At 35.8% G+C, this 16,736-nt stretch overlaps 1 protein-coding gene across 8 annotated transcripts in view; it reads left to right on the top strand.

Moving 5' to 3' along the window:
* Nucleotides 1-16,736, top strand: part of ERCC6 (ERCC excision repair 6, chromatin remodeling factor) — a 50,657-nt gene that overhangs the window by 17,147 nt on the left and 16,774 nt on the right. For all 8 annotated transcript variants that reach the window (XM_072869931.1, XM_072869929.1, XM_072869930.1 and 5 more), the window contains 3 exons: nucleotides 1,697-1,822; nucleotides 5,644-5,802; nucleotides 10,566-10,701. In XM_072869931.1, the coding sequence (XP_072726032.1) occupies nucleotides 1,697-1,822; nucleotides 5,644-5,802; nucleotides 10,566-10,701 (421 nt within the window). The remainder of the gene's footprint in view (nucleotides 1-1,696; nucleotides 1,823-5,643; nucleotides 5,803-10,565; nucleotides 10,702-16,736) is intronic.

The following is a 16,736-nucleotide window of genomic DNA, read 5'->3' as shown; positions in this document are numbered from 1 at the left end:
TGCAGTTTATCTTCAAATGCTTGAAAACAATGCAGAGCTTTACAGAAAAATCAGGATAAATAACTTTAAAAATGAAAAAAAGAAGAGAGGAAAATGTTAATTTCCTCACGTTTTTAAATAGTTCAGAAATCCTTTTTCCCAGAATATGGAGTGTGTTTTGGGGAAGGGAGTTGGGGTTTTGGGGGGTATTTTGTTTGTTTTTTGGGGTTTGGTTTTTTGGGGTTTTTTTGTGGTTGGGGTTTTTTTTTTAGAACTCTGTTAAGCCATTGTCTTGCCATTTTTTTTGCTGCTACAGAGGCAACCTAAGCTAACAAGAAGCCATTTGTATAATGGGTAAATGGTAAAATGTTACCAGGAGGGAAATGGACTATTCACTCACCTGTAATGTTTGTCATTCAGAAACTGGAGGTGTACTGGAAAGCTGTTGCATCCTGTTAAGTCCTCCTCCCTCCAGTTACAGCAGGACTGTTCTAGAGTGCATTCTCCAGGGTTTCCTCAATGTAGAGTTAAAGACTGGACAGATGAGTTTTTCAGCATCTCACTCAGGAGGCTGTTTGTCACTTAATGCAGTAGATTTCAATGCTAGGCGGCTTAACTTACTTTTTTTGGCCTGAATTTTCCATTTGCTTCTTTTCATCCCATCACTACTATTTATAGTTCTTTGGGACATGAACAATTTTAGTCTTCATATTTTATACTTCGGATACTTCCAGACTATCAGATCTCCTTCTCAATCAGCCTTTTTATGAGATGAAATATGGCTGTTTTCGTGATGCATCCAGAACAGTAACATAAGGATGTTTTTCATCTGTTCTATAGCTTGCCAGTTTCTGTAGGGATTTTGTCAGTTTATACACCACATTCAGTGTGCCTGCAGTGAATGGCACTTTCATGGGAGAATTACAGCAAAACCCAAATTGTCAGTGAAGTGCTGTTGATTGGTTAGTACATACCTAGCTAGCAGTAGCATACACTTTACTATTACAGGTAGATGTTTTTGTGTCACTAAAACACAAGTCCATAATTTCCTTGGATGTTGAAGATCCTTTGGTACTTTTTCAAAAGCAAGGGGAACAATGGGACGGGAAGGTAATTCTCTAATCTGCCTAGAGTCCAAATAAGATTAGGCTGCAGACCACAAATCACTCTGTAATTTCAAAACCTCAAAAAACTCATTCTCTTAATAATGACTGCTTAACAGATTTAGAGTACATCACCCCAAAGATGGTGATGTTTCTAACTGAGTCTTCTGTATAAGATACAGAGCTGTGCATTTCTGTAGGTGAAAGAAGTTACTTAAGTATTTGGTTAAATTAGTAAAATACCTTTGGAATATTTAAGCTTTATTCATATTTTTGTGGGTTTTTTTATGGAGGTTTAGGAATTTAAGGTAGCCAGATTTTTTTGATGTTGTTAACTGTTGATTCCATTATATTAGTATTTCTGTCTATAGAAAATTTTAACTAAAAGTCTGAAGGCTTGTAACTAAACAGTCAGGCGTGCATGCACCTTTTAGTGTGTCAGATATTTTGAGCGTTTTCTTGCATAATTCTCTCCTCCAAAGGGTTACTATTTAAATCATGACATTGGAGAATGCATTTTTGTTGGGTTTTTACCTGATTGAAAATTCAGTCTAGTTTTCATAGAGTATCTTTTCTATGCAATAATTGAATGTTGACTCCTTGTGTTACTCTAGGAGGTGGCAAAAAGAACGTTTGAAGGACAAAGAACATCAAACGTCTGAGGAACTTTCTGAAGAAAGTGACACTGAATTTGAAGAGGGTTTCAAAGTACCAGGATTTCTCTTCAAAAAGCTTTTTAAGTATGTATTGTGTACTTTATTTTAATTTATGCTGCTGTATGCTGTTAATAATAGTAGTAGTAATAGTCATAGTGATTTCTGGATGCCCTTTGCTGTAACTTTTACTTCAGCGAATGGTGCCTCAACTTTTACTTCAGTTGTTTCTGTAGGCTTATTTCTTTTAAAAAGGTTCCAGGATCAAATCACAAAGAAACTAATTTATTACAAGCACAAAATGGAGTTACATGAAAATACAGATGGTAACTGGCTGATGTGAATATTGTGAATGTGTATTAGCTAAACTACGAATTGAGAAGCTCTCCTTGTCTATTTTTATAAATGCTTTCTTTTATTGAGAAGTGCTTGGTTTTAATTCAGGTGTGGAGTGGTAGAATAACTTTACTTTGAAGAATAAGGTGTTGGCAAGTTGTGATAAATGAAAACAAAAAATGTAGGTGTTTCTGTGATTGGGTGGAGTGAGTGAAATTTTCTGCCAGTAAAAAATAAAGGCAACTTTTTCTTTAAATAACTACTCCAAATCTACTCAAAGTAACTACTTATAATTCATATTATAAAATAGTCTTGAACGTTTTCCCCAGTAAAATTTTAAAATATGGAGAGTGCTTTCTTAATTCCTTTAGTAGATGGAAAACACTCTACACTCATTCTTTAGCTATTTAATGCTGGATTACAGATTTGGACATGACTGCTTTCCGTTTCAGGTTTTTTGAGACTATGGTGTCCAGTGACACTTTCAAGTTCATCTCAAAAAGCTATTTACAAAAGGCAGCCCAAACAAGCTAGCAGCTGACAAGTTAACTTCACCCATAATCTTTCCCTCAACTTTCATGCGTAATAGGCTTGAATTCATTTTTGTTGGCAACATTTTGCACAGAAGGAAAAAGATTCCTCTTTCAAAAGCTAACTCTCTAAAATCTTATAATTAGTGTAGTAGAAAGCCCTGGTTTATAACGGGCATGTGTGGTATCCCTTCCAACAGGACCACTTAGTCTTAACCTCAGAGAAATTATTACTGTTGTCCTGCAGTTCCTCAGAAGGAGAGCATTAGCTCTGAAATGGAATTGAATTAATGACTTGGTTGCCAGGACCATGCACAGGCAATATGTGGTCTCCAGTTGTTCATGCAAAGGTACTGCAGAAGTAATCATTCTGAGAATGGATGTGTGGTCTGAGCAACCCGAAGGGAATTGAAATACAGCAGACAACTAAAAATTAATCTTAGAGATACCAGCCTTACTAATGAAGGGTATCCCTGCAAGCATGAGTCAGTTGGCAAAACTTCTTAAGTGGTTAGAAAGATCAATTGAATTGAATGATTCGTCTGACTCGTAACTTAAATGCTGAAATCTCCAATGTGGGAAGGCCCATAGTCAATAGGCATTAAACTTTGAGTTCTGAGCAAGTTTAGTACAAAGCGTGGAAGTATATTGACCCAAGGAGGTGTATAGCAGTATACTGTAAGTGATCTTCCTGCATAGTTGAATTGAATTCCAAAGAAGTTAGCTCACACTAGAAATGGTAGACCCTTAAGTTTGTTCTTTGGTAAGCCTGTTAAGGTGAACAGTCTCTTTCTTCCCTATATACTTGTCTGCTTTGAGGAACATTCAGCAAGAATACCATTGGTGCTGCTGTGGAACTAAATCAAACATAGTGAGCAAGACTGACTTACAAACATTGCCTTATACTGTCTGTACTTAGCCTGAGAGAATGCTGTCTGTATAAACAAGAAACCAGGTTTCTTCATTATTTGCTTTCAGTGTGATTTTCCTGATACGTCTGAAATGCAATTTTGTCTCAGCAAAAATGCAGCTCAACTCTGCTAGCTGCTGTGGTGAATTTCAAGGGAAGCATCACAGCATGATTGCCTGTGTGAAATACGGTCCAAACATAACTATTTCAGAAGACCAGGCAACATTTTTATTTTACTTCCACACTATTTTTGGAGTAAAAAACAAAACATAAAAATTGGTGCAATGAAAGCATAAGATTAAAAAGAATTTATTATCTTTCCATATAACCATAAAAAATTAGGGGGGGGGATTTTTTTTACTTTAATTTTTGCATAGTTGCAATTATTGCGTGTTTATATGATTATACAAAGAAAGCACCTGCACCTTTTCCATTTTCAGATAACCTTGGAGCAGAATTTTTCACAAACTTAATTCTCTACTGTGAAACTTTCTCAGGAGAAGGGGGGAGAGGAAGAAAGTTGCTTCTAAATGCAGCTAGCTTTTAAGCACTGGATGTAATCCTAAGAAATAATACAAAATAATATCAGGAAGTTCTTGAATGGTCTTCTGAAGAGACATGCTGGACATTAGTCTGGGGGAGCAGCTTCTGACTGGAATTAGGGTTGTCTCCAATTCTTTAATGTTTCTATCAAAAAATGTTTTGTCTTCATAGAATGTAGTAATGGTAGCATCTTAATCCAATTATAGCTAATCCTGCAAGCCATTTCATAGTTGGTTTTAGATTGCTGCATTTTTAAGGTGAATTAATTTCTAATAGAAGGCGTTTTTTAAGGGCTGCTTGGTATAATGCATTTGAGACACCAGCAGATAGTATGATGTCTGAACCATTAGATGTGTTCTTTGATCATCTTTTTCCAACTGCTCAAGCCGTTTGTTTGTCTCTGTTTAGCATTGTCTAAATCCATATAGAACTCATCATAAATTGATTTTTAATAGTACTTTGTAGACACTAGTGTCATTAGCTGTCAGTAGTCTTAAATATTATTTGTTCAAAGAATGAAACAGGATTTTGAAATGCATGTAAGACAATGCCCTAAAATGAACAATCCCTATTTAAAAAAAAAAAAAAAAGTGTTTTGCTTTTTGCAGTGCTCTGCACTCCAGGAATGCATGCCATCAAGAAAATTATATCAGTAACCTTGTTCTTCCTCTAAGTTACAGGACGCAGAACTGCTGAAATGTGCATTTTATTTTATTTTAATTGTAATTTAAATACACTGTTTCTTCATTTCTTTCTGTTCTGTTTTCAATTTAACTCACACACATGGTGTGTTATTCCTAGTGGTGTCACTATTTCATATCATTATAAAAAAGCATGTCCTAAAGTGATTCTGAGTCCAGCATCTTATCTCCACCTTTTCAGCTTGCCCTTGTAAATCTTGCTTTCTAGTCTACTTCTTTTAATTGGAATGTATTTTACAGTGTTGCTGATACAATTTCCAGGGAATGACTAGGAGTAGAAACTGCCCTGATGCTCTCACATAATAATGATCTGCTGCATCCCATTCACTGGAATAGTTTCTATCGTTTTGCCTTCCAAAACATTTTGCCTTGTTGTCTTTTTTCTTCATTGAAAGAGACTAATTGTTATTAAATGAATTTTGTAAAAAGAAAGCATGCTTTGGCATATGTGATCAGTTTTCACAGTGGAGTATAAAGTCTGTACCCCTTACAAGTCAAGCTTTTCCTTCAATTCAAGGTATATGTTCTAAATAATATAATTTACTAGACCCTTACATGTCGTCTTTTCTGGAAAGATAATGCTTTGTTAGAGTAGCTTTCCAAGTTGCTTTTAACACTTAAAATATACATGAAATAAAATACCCTCTAATTACCATGACTATCAGTTTAATTAGAAATGTTTTAGTGTTGCATAAAGAATGAAAGTCACATGTTATGTCTGAGTGCATCAAAAATGTATGACCTAGTAAATACAGCACTCATGTAAAACACACATCCAGCATGTTACTGTAACTAGTATAAGAACCTTGCCAAATGATTAATTCATGAGTACTTTCTGTTATGATCTGTATTATCAAACATTTGCCATCTTCTTTTTCCTTGTTTTAGGTACCAGCAGACAGGTGTTAGGTGGCTGTGGGAATTGCACTGCCAGCAGGCAGGAGGAATTCTGGGAGATGAGATGGGATTGGGCAAGACCATCCAGATAATTGCCTTCTTGGCAGGTCTGAGCTACAGCAAGATCAGGACTCGTGGTTCAAATTACAGGCAAGTGCTCCTCTGCAGACTGTCAGTCTGTGGAGCTCAATTAATATTTCATCAGATGTATTGCTGGTGGAGGAGGGTCCTGTGAATTATTAATGACATTTCAATTACAATATTCCTTTAATTCTTTTAGTGGGGGACATCAAAGGAAAAATTTTACGAGACAGTGGAGCTGTAGGGCAGGAAAAATTAAACATGTAACACTTTTAATGAATTCCAGGCATTGATGCTTCATTTTGCAGATGAGCCGCACTAGATATTTTGGGTCAATACAGTGTCTAAGGTTAGCTTCCACAAATGGATTGTTTACAAACTCAATTACATTAATATCAATAGTTTACACAATATGGAATTTTAAATTAGATGTAATACCTTTAGTTCCATTTATTAAATTTTACATTAAAATATTTGTTCTGGCAAGCCACCAGGTAAGTGCTTTACAGGAAGTAGCAAGCTGATTTGCAATGAAAGTTAGAGTTTCTGATCGGCAGGGAATTATCCATGAAAAAAAAAATAGTAGTAATAGTAAAAACAGGAACTTATAGAGGAATTTCTATCTGCTTTTTTTTGTTGTTGTTGCTTTTCGAAACTATGTTAGAGTGACTGGCCTTTCTTACAAGACCTTTTATGCTTTTTTGTTATTGAACAATGCTTTAGAATTCCTTCTTCATAGGTGAAATTACCGGAAAAGATACTTGTTGGTGTCCTCAGATTTACAAATGCACACATGAATAATACTTGATTTTTCTAGTTCTGTTGGCCTGTTTACCTGATGTAAATTACTACATGCAATTAAGCAAATATCATAGTACTATACTAAACAAAAATAATTAACCTTATATAGAGGCATATTTAAATTATGTTCAGCATGTACATGAATTGTAAAATAATGCTTTAAAGAGAAAATATTACTGTCTTTTCTCCAGTTGCTTCCTACTGCAGCCTTTATATAAAAAACTCCAGGTCCTCCATCACTCAGGCCAGTTGATTTACTTCGATAGGGCTGCCTGATTTAAGGATGCTACTGTACAGATTATTTTGCATAGGTATATTCCCTGCCCCAGTTGGAAGACCACTGAGTTTATGGAAATCCTTCAGGAACATCTTTTGACATTGTTACACAGTTACAGCTTAAGACCTAAGATACTGCAGTGAAACTGCAATGAAACTTTGAAAAGGCCAAAATACAAATACACATCTAAGTTGCAGTATTCTTTCTGCGTGTAAGATGTGTTCCGTTTAATTTTTTGGCTGGTGCATGTCATTAAGTCCATGATGATAGTAATTCCATGGGAGGAAACAAGGTTTAATTTTTTCGTGAAACTTACTCTGATTTTTCTTGTGTGCTATAAGGCAGAGGGTCTAAACAACTTGAGCTTTGCATAGTCAATATTTTCCCTATCTGCGCTCTGACCTAGGAAGGCAGTAACACCGGCTAGCTAGCTTCAATCTGAAAGCCATGTATTCTAGTAAGCAGAAGACCTTCTGGTCAGTCTGGATGAGAAGCAGGCATTAAGAGTGGACACAGTTGTATTGTCAGCATGTTTAAATGTCTTCGAGCCTAGCTCGTATCTCATTACCTTGATGTGTAGATGGAGCTAGCATACTACTGTATGAATCTGCCACTGCAGGCTTTCCCAGCCTCAGCTGGCCTTCTGTAAAATTGAGAGAATACTGTCATTCCTGTGCAGAATTGCAAAGATTGTTGTATTTGGAGGCACTTGAGTATTAAGACAATAGGGTCACTTTTGTTGATATTCAAAACATTCAACTTTATTTTCCATCAGTGACATTTTCTGCAAAAGTATTCTTTAGAATACGGTGAGTAGAAGTTTCCTTTTGTAAACGGCTTCTGATTCCAGTGTTGTTCTGATTTTGAAGGAGCCTGAAGACTAGCTGAAGTAAGGAATGACTTGTTACATGGAGTATAACTATTACAAAAATTAAAATGTCTTGCTTTTAACAGTTATTGAGCCATGCAGCTGGGGAAAGCCAAATGTCATGTGAGGTATCAGTAGAAGTGTTGCAGCTATGGCAGTGTCAGGATATAAGGGAAGCAAGATTTATAGGGGGGGAAAGGTCTTTTGTTAGACAAGCTGAGACAGTTGGAACAAGCAACAGCTTTCAGACCAATGGTCCTTTCAGTTTGCTGCTGCTTTGTTTTTTCTTGTGAAAGTAATCCATCTCTAGCCTGTATCTAGGTTGAAATTGGTTGTTGAAACCTGTTAAAGGGCTTGGGGGTCTACAAGTTTGCTTTTTTCCAAATACATTATTTTGTTTAACAAAGATGTTACCTTTCACTGCAGACTTTGCTTCATTTATTTGAGAGATCTGATGAGAATATCTGCCATAAAGTTTATACACTGATTATTTACTCATCTGTGCTCTTCAAGATACTCAGATATAATCATACACATTAAACATTAAGGCTCAATCTCTACTGTGAGTGGCAGAGAGATTAATTTCCATGGTGCTTACATAAATAAAAATCCATTGCCCCAGAAAATTTGTATTGCTCTTGCTGCTCTGTTCTTTTATTTTCACTAGGATTTAGTTGTCATTTCAGTTTCATTTTGAAGACATGATTTGCCAGTGCTTGGCAGTAGAGTTGGTTATAATGCAACATGTTGTCCTCTGCTGATTTTTCGAGTACTTAAAGATTATAAATATAGTATGACTACTGCTTCCTTTTTCTTGGTAGTAAGTTGTAGGAATAGATCTTATTTGCAATTCTAATCACACCCAATTAAATAAGAACTAATAAAGGATACTTGCTATGAATTTGGGTTTTATAAATCAGAAGCAACAGAAGAAGAGAGAGATTTGGATATATTGATCATATATGACATTGACCATAAGCTATTAGTACAATGCAACTGTGAAAAGGGGACAGAATGCATGATGACAATATGTTTGGGTTAGGAACAGGGCAGTATTAGTATCCTGGTGCAAGGCACCAGTAAGACTTTGGTTTGGAATGTTATTAGTGTCACCTTTGTTCAAGGAAAACAAATATAAATTGGATGGGTGGCAGCTGAGCAAATCTGTTGCGGTGATTAGGAGAATGCAGGATGCCTCCTAAGTGTAGCAAGCAGAGTTGCGTGGTTTGTTTAGTTTTGTGAAACAGCACAGACTGGAAGAAGTTAGATGACTCTTTTATATAAATAAAAGCTCTCAAGAGAAGAATAAAATGCTGGCTAGTGGAAAGAGGTTAGAGCCAGACTAGACACAGAAGAGGTTTCATACAACCGAGTGGAGGGGGAGCAGATTTTTCTGAAAATTGATCAAAGGAAGTGTGAACTCTTTGTGTAAGCTGAGGGGAAAAAAAAACCTGGATAAACTCAGCATGTGAGCTTGTTTGATACAGACCAGGGGAATAAACAGAGGTAATTTGTTACTACCCATGAAGAATGAGAAACGAATATGTTCTGGGAAAGTTGGCTTTTTTGCTATAGATATTCTTAAGAGCAGTTGGCTTTTTTGCTATAGATATTCTTAAGAGCAGTTGGCTTTTTTGCTATAGATATTTTTAAGAGCAGTAGCAGCGGTTATTTGGATTCATAGCATAGTTGAAGCTATTTTTTGCATCTCCAACTTCTAACTTCCCCTTGGATTGCTGGGAGTTTTTTTATTAGACTGTGTAAGGTTGTTATATAATAATTTTTCATAATGAAAGAGATAAGCAACATCCAGGTTGTTATTCTGCATATGTATAAGCTTTTAATAAAGAATATTATTTCTTAATGTCAGCAGTTTCTGAGGGCATTAACAGTTGTGGTTTTTTTTTTTAAAGCAGGGTATTGCTGTCTGCGAAATCCTTCTTTATTGCTATATACATGTGATCTTGAGTGTATGCTGTGATCTTTTGAATTGTTTATTTATTACTGCTTGAGTAGTACATAGTTGGCCAGACACAGATCAGTATGTGATAACTGTAGCTATTGCCTTTGTTTGCAAAGTCATTTTGTTCTGTTTTTTAAAGAGCAGATATGTTTGAAAAATAACTACTAGTAACCACTACTTAGTATATTTCCTATATGATTTTTGGTATTTGTTTGTGACGGTAATATTTCTTGTTTGGCTGTTGTGTGAGAGATTTTTCTCTTCTTAACCTTAAGAGTAGCTCTGAACTTAATATACAGAAAGACTGTGTTCCAAACGTCCTCAGTAATTCTCAGAAACAATCATATGATTATGAATAAGAAACTTATGAGACAGTTTAAGCCCAGCTCAGACCTCAGCTTCCAGGGATGATATATTCTGATGCTTTAGAGTCATTGTCTTATCTGTAAATTATGGTGATAATAGTACAGTATATTACCAACATGAAGCAGAACACCTGTGTATAAGTCCATTTGTGAGACTCTAGCTACACATTCTTTTTAATAGAAGTAATAAAATAGTTGCTTGTTAATTATTTCTTTTCTCTTATAGAAACAGCAGTCACCCAAACCTGATTTGTATTACCACAGAAGGAAGTTCCCTTATGCCTTATTGTTTGGAGCTTTTCTATTTCTGTGTTTATCTTGATAGATGTATCCACTAACTGTTCAGTGGATAGATTCTTATAGCGATACCCCTTTCATCTTCCTTTGATGGAAAAAACAGACTTCCAGAAAAACAAAGTGACAATTAATTTCTATAGCTCTCATATTCCACTTGAACTATAAAGTGTGTCATTTTAATATGTGCGTATTTTAATGAGTCACTTTATATAGAGTATTTATTTCATGTTAAAGGTTTTTTTCTCAAATACTTTATTTTAGGTACCAGGGATTGGGTCCAACAGTGATTGTTTGTCCAGCTACTGTGATGCATCAGTGGGTAAAAGAATTCCACACTTGGTGGCCTCCATTTAGGGTTGCCATTCTCCATGAAACTGGTTCTTATACCAACAAAAAGGTAACAGTTGACATCCATTTTGTAATTCCAGAAGGTTCTCTTTTTTCTTTTTTTTTTATGCTAGCCAAAAAAAAAAAATCCCCTGTTACTGACTGTTTCTGTGCAAGTTTGTGCTCTTTCTCTGATTGTTTTAAAAAAACAAAAAGTGCGCTGTCTTATATAGATTTGTTAGGAAACTGGACAAAAAGGGGATGACACGGAGTACATTTATATTATGATATAGCCTAGTGTTGCCTGAACAAATTAAACATAGTAACAGGTTTCTTGCTTGAGCTTTGCTTGTACTGTAGTCCATACTAGAAGTTCATTACTAGACTGCTTGTATACCAGATACATGCTTCTAGTACTGGTGAATTCTTTCCTCACACTTTCATGCATCAGTATGTCATTGATCTAATATTTAGTACGTTTTGCTTGCACATGCAATTTCTCTTCAATATGTCAGCTGATGTCACCTAGTCTCATTTTGTTTAATGACAGTGTTACTTTGTTGGTTTTCTTTTTTTCAAGCAGTGCCTTTTCTGTCTTTTAATTTTCTTGGCCAGTCTCTTAATATGCATATTCTTATTCCATTTCTTAAGTTGACAAGCCTGACTTGTCTGAAGCTTTAATCCTTGGTACCTTGCAGGAACAAAACAAGGAAAACTTAGATTTTTGTTTTCCTTTGGCCTCATATTTCAGATACTTAAACGGATTTTCAAGATTCAGCAAAGCATTTTTAAATTTCTCTTTAAGTATTTATTGAATTTCTTGTAATAACATTAAAATGATATCGTGCCTAATTGCACTTGATTAAACGTATTCTGAGGTAATTGATGCAGTTACAGTACATGGCAAAAAAGGCATAGCACAATCTAATGTGCTAATAGCTTCCTGTTGTTCAATTAACTTGGTATGTTTTCAAGCCCTAAAAGTCTGTTGACCTCAATAACATGCTCGCATCTCTTCCTAAATTAAATCGTGTGCACTTATTTTGGGGTATTTGTTAATTAATGTACTTGACAGACTGGCTCTAATTTTTCCATCTGCAGGTATAGTCAGGTTTTCAGGACTTCACCTTCCTGTTGTCTTCCCACAAATGCCTGCACAACAACTTTTAAATTAAGGAATTTGGATACCATATGATCATTTTAGATAGGTTCAGTTCTCTAATTCTGCCCTAATGCCTTATCTTCTGAGAGCTGTAACAGTATGCTTTAAACAAGTGTCACTGCTGATCTGGTCTTCACCTCATGCACATTTTTTCCTAGATGCCTCTTAATCAGAGAAGAGCAAGCTTATGACTAAAGTAAAACAAACAACCAACAAAAAAAAAACTTTTCCCATTCTAGTTGTCCTTATACCTGCAAGAAAAGTTTACTACTAATTTATTAGCATAAGTAACACTTGTACACTGAAAATAGATCACATAAAATACAGGGTAGGTGATTTACTCCTGCCTAGAATTTATTTTCAATATACATTCTTTCTGTGAATACATTAGTGCTGATCTGATCTTGTGACAATTCCATCTTCTGATAACCTGTGGTATTACAGGAGACTGCTTTTGCATATGTTAACTTCAGAGTACTCATCCAGGGACCATTCTGCCCTTATGCTCTGGCATAAGGCATAAACTTAAATAAGTTTAAGAAATAAATAAGAAAATTGTGGTTAGATTGCGTAAGAACATATGTTTGTTCTTTGAGATTAGTTTTACATGGCCAAAAGCCAAGTCGCTGTGCGCCTGCGGTCTCAATGTTGCACAGACCTATTTGGAATTAAACTGACAATTCCAGGATTTGGCTGTTGTTCTGTTAGTATACCATGGTTTATCACAAAGCAAATGAGAAGAGTTTTGTGCTGGACAACTAACTTGCCAGGAGACAGGATTGGGAAGCTGAATGTTGTTACCTGATTTGGAGTGAGAAAGGTTACTTCAGCCTCTGGGCTAACAGAGGCTAGAATGGTCTGGACCGGTGGAAGGTCGTAACTGTCCCCCAAATTATCTGGACATCAGACAGTGGAGATCTTAATGGATTTTGAGGAATGCATCATCCAGCAGGTTGTTCGTGGTAAAACATAGTATTGCAGCTTGTTCTGTACAGGCCTGTGAAAGAGGGACAAATGATTTCTAAGGAACAGAGAAAGATTAATCTTAAAACTAATGAAGGAGAATTTTGGAGGAAAAGATTTAAGCAATGACAGGTGTCCTATAAGGCGAGATAGTATTTCATAGCAGAAAGAGACAACAGCTGAAGTTTCATTTGATAAAACTTAAGTTGATCTTTTAGGTGAGATGGATCTACGTAATAATTACCATAACATAGTCAGGAATTCTGAAATATTAGCAAATACTAAATCTTTCAGCACTGGTGAAATTATATGCTTTTATGAATAGGTATTTTCTGTTGCACCTTCTGAGGTACCCAAGCATCAATGCAAGATCCTGTCTCCCAGTTCTTTAGACTTGCCCACAGAACTATTTGCTTGACAGTGATAAGTGGATAAGACATCTGTTCTGATTGTTTTGTCATAAATTGATACTAGGCAATACCTTGCACATCTTTTCAGTTAGTGACGCTTCTTTAGTGTTACAAAAGGACTTCTGAGCAGTGTGGTAAGTGAAAGGCTCACCGATCATTGCCTTGGCATATCCTCTTTTCCCAGTCCACTTTGGTTTTCTTTGCAAGCAACTTCAGGATTTTCCACAATAATAGTATGAAATAACAGCCTGAATTGTGAGCTGACCAGATTGGCTGCAAATCTGGTCAGCCTGTTTCAGATGAGTCATTGAGACATCCTGCTTCGATATCTCTGCTGCGATAGTATTTGTGTAGGTTGTTAGCATATGTGATGCTTCAAAAGAGAGACTACTTCCTTCCTTTGCTAAAGTAACAATGGTAGACAATTTTTGGCAGTAAGGGAGAGAAGTGTAAAGTTCCAGTTTCACCCCTTGAAATACGACTAATAGTTTAAAGGCCTTCAGCTATCCACAAGGGAAGGCAGATTGGTATTTTAGATGGTAGAAGGAAGACACAATAGCAAGTTGGATAGGTTTCCAAGACTTTAGAGCTGGTTTAAGGCATTTGGATGAAATGTAAAACTTGCTTTTTTATTATTATTTGTGATCACAGAAGATCATTTGGTGGTTCTATGATGATAAAAGTGCTTAAGTTGGACACGATAGGAAGAACCAGATTTAAGTAGTAGTCTCCCCTGTGAAGTCAGCTTTCAGTTTGAACAAGGTACAGCGTTTGTGGCTAAATATGTCCTGTGGTGTTGTCTTATGCTATTAACCTCCTACTGTGGTTTACACTCAAATCTGATGTAGCTTCAACTGACTCATAAATATCAAGTGCTCTGAGACCTGTAAGGATAAGAGAAAATAAAGAAGTAAATCTAATGTAGTTTATCATAAATACTGTTTTATTTATGGTATAGAACAGAAAATAAGGGGAAGAAAGCTCTGTAAATGTAGGAAGAAAAGCCCTCTGTACAAAGAGCTTGGCCTGTTTCAAAAACTTGATGGCACATGAGCATTTGTAAATCACAGAATGTAAGAGGCAACGTGAACTTTGTTATCTTGGTTTAACATATCGCATATGGAAGGAGGCTGTATTTTTTAAGATGAAGGCTGAACTTTTTCTTGATCTTTAGAACAGGTATCACTGAGCTTAACAATTCTTTCTGGTGGTAATCACATACCTTTTGTAAAGCCATAATGCCTTACTCTGGTCAAATGCTGCACACACAATGCAGCCCTCGAAAACAATTGTCAGTTCGTGATGCTTGCACCTGTGGAACCATCTATTTGAAGATGACTTTGCACCCTGAAGATTTTAGTCCTTCTATCCTCACAGTAGAGTACGCAATCTACATGTAAAGAAAATAAGCTGCAGAGGTTACAGTTATTGTCATGACTGCATATGGAACCTCTATTTTAGCCAAAGGCTCTATTTCTGAGTTAAGGATCAAACTCCAATAAACTTAGTATCATGCCACAAGAAGCAGCGTTCTTGTTAAATATGTAGTAAGTGCTTTAGCTCTTTTTTTATTGCAACTTTTACATTATTAAACGTTGTGATGTGTTCTTTTGAAGCTTCTTCATGGTGCCATTTAGATTGTTTTGTTGGGGGCAGGGAAATAATGAAGAGGTTTCATAGGTCAAATTTATGGATCTCTGGGCTTAATGGTTGGTTATGAGATAGTGATAAGCCTGCTGAAGAATGCATTTTTGATTCACAAGTGATATATGGTTGTGTAAGTGACTAGATATTATCTCTATAAGTTCACACTTGCCTTAAAGGTATCTGAATGTTTAGAGAATTTCGTAGTTATCACTAGTCTAGTTCTTTAAGTTCAGTCTTAACATACACGTTTCTGTTTAAGAAAATCACCGTTTTTAATACATAATAATATAGAAGTGTTCAGGTCCTCTTAAAGATTATTAAAAGACTACGTTATGCTAAAAAAGATAAACCTTATTTCTGTGAGCATCAATCAAAAAAATTGTCCTGTTTTTGTAGCTTCAGAAACGAACTTGTAGCTACAGCAAGGTACCAACAGGAAAAAAACATTTGCTTAGAGGTGCGTCCTTAGAATAAATCATAAATGTTTTAGCCTTAAGAAATGGTGCTTGCCAAAAATCTTCCAGTCTTTGTACATTGCATGTGTCTCAGTGAAGACAAGGCAACACAATCAACTTATCACCCTAAGTTAGGAGAAAATACTATCCTTGAATTGTAAAGGCCTGAAATACTGTCCCGACTAGAACTACAAGATCAGAATTACTCGATCTACTTGCATATTGCTCTATTCATTAGCATCTTTTAAAGGCCAGGGTTCAGGATTTAAATATGCCTGAATCTAACCAAACAGGAATTGTGAATTAAAGAATACATGATAAAATAGCATAAATTCTGAAATGCAACAGCCTCAAAACAGTGTGTATCCAATATTAAATCTGTTATCATATTTTAAAATATTTAAAATTATTCCAAGAGCTGCAACTAAAGCGAAGGCAACCTCTGAGAAAGTACCCAATGCAGTAAAATAAGAGTAAGTGTTGTAGTGTGAGTTGATAAAATTGTGGTGTTGTACTTCTTCATTGTCAGCACAAATCGTCGTTTATTAAAAATTTAGCTTGAAGGAAACTTTAATTAATTACAGGTTCAGTAAATCCTGAGTAGGATTCTGCTGTGGTGTGTTTACAGTGAATGGCCTTCATGTGCCTGTGTTTCACTTCTGTTCTCTCTGCTACCTGACAACGTGATTTATGGCTGTTGTTTTCTACTAGTCCACTGTTTGCCCTCTAGGAGGGATTGGTCTCTTGAGCCTCCATAATAACAGCAGCACTTCCACAAAACATCTTTTAATGACAACAATGTAGCATTTTGTAAGTCAGGCTGATTGCAGACATACCCTATTAATTGCAAAAACTAGGAGAGGTTACATATTTTACAAGCTCTTAATTTGAAATCGCCTGAGATGATTTGTCTTAAGTGTTTGGGTAGAGATGTCTACAATATTCTGTGATAGGCCATTGCTGAGACTCTAGGACATGGCTGCAGACTATGGGCAATGTACCAGGTAGAATTAAGCTTTGGATGTCCACACCTGCCTAGAAATCCTACTCTGTCGGTAATACAAATTGTTCTAAAGATTACTTATTCTCTTGAGAATCATCATGTCAATATTAAATAATGTGTCATGGTTTTATCAGGAGATGATAATTAGAAAGTAGAAATTCTTGAACAGTTAAACACAGAAGAGCTTTTTGAATCTTGCAGTATGTCTGAGCAAGAAATTTTACAATAAAAGATCATGGACTTTTAACATGATCTGAGTCTTTGAGATGGATTTTTCCCTTTTGTTTTTGTTGGTTTTGTTTTGTTGGTTGTTTTTTTTTTTTTTTCTTAAAGGCACTTCTAGTAATAAGGGTTTTGTCTTTCCTTCCGCAAATTCTGTGGTTGTTCTACTTTTTTTCCTTTTGCATTGGGTATGTTTGTTTCATCCAGAATTGCCTCCCAGCCCATCATCTTCTGTTTAAGTCT

Source organism: Ciconia boyciana, chromosome 8 (genome assembly GCF_034638445.1).
Source record: "Ciconia boyciana chromosome 8, ASM3463844v1, whole genome shotgun sequence".
NCBI classification, from domain to species: Eukaryota; Metazoa; Chordata; class Aves; order Ciconiiformes; family Ciconiidae; genus Ciconia; species Ciconia boyciana.
The sequence above is the reverse complement of the archived record's forward strand: the minus strand, read 5'-3'. Positions and strand labels throughout refer to the sequence as shown.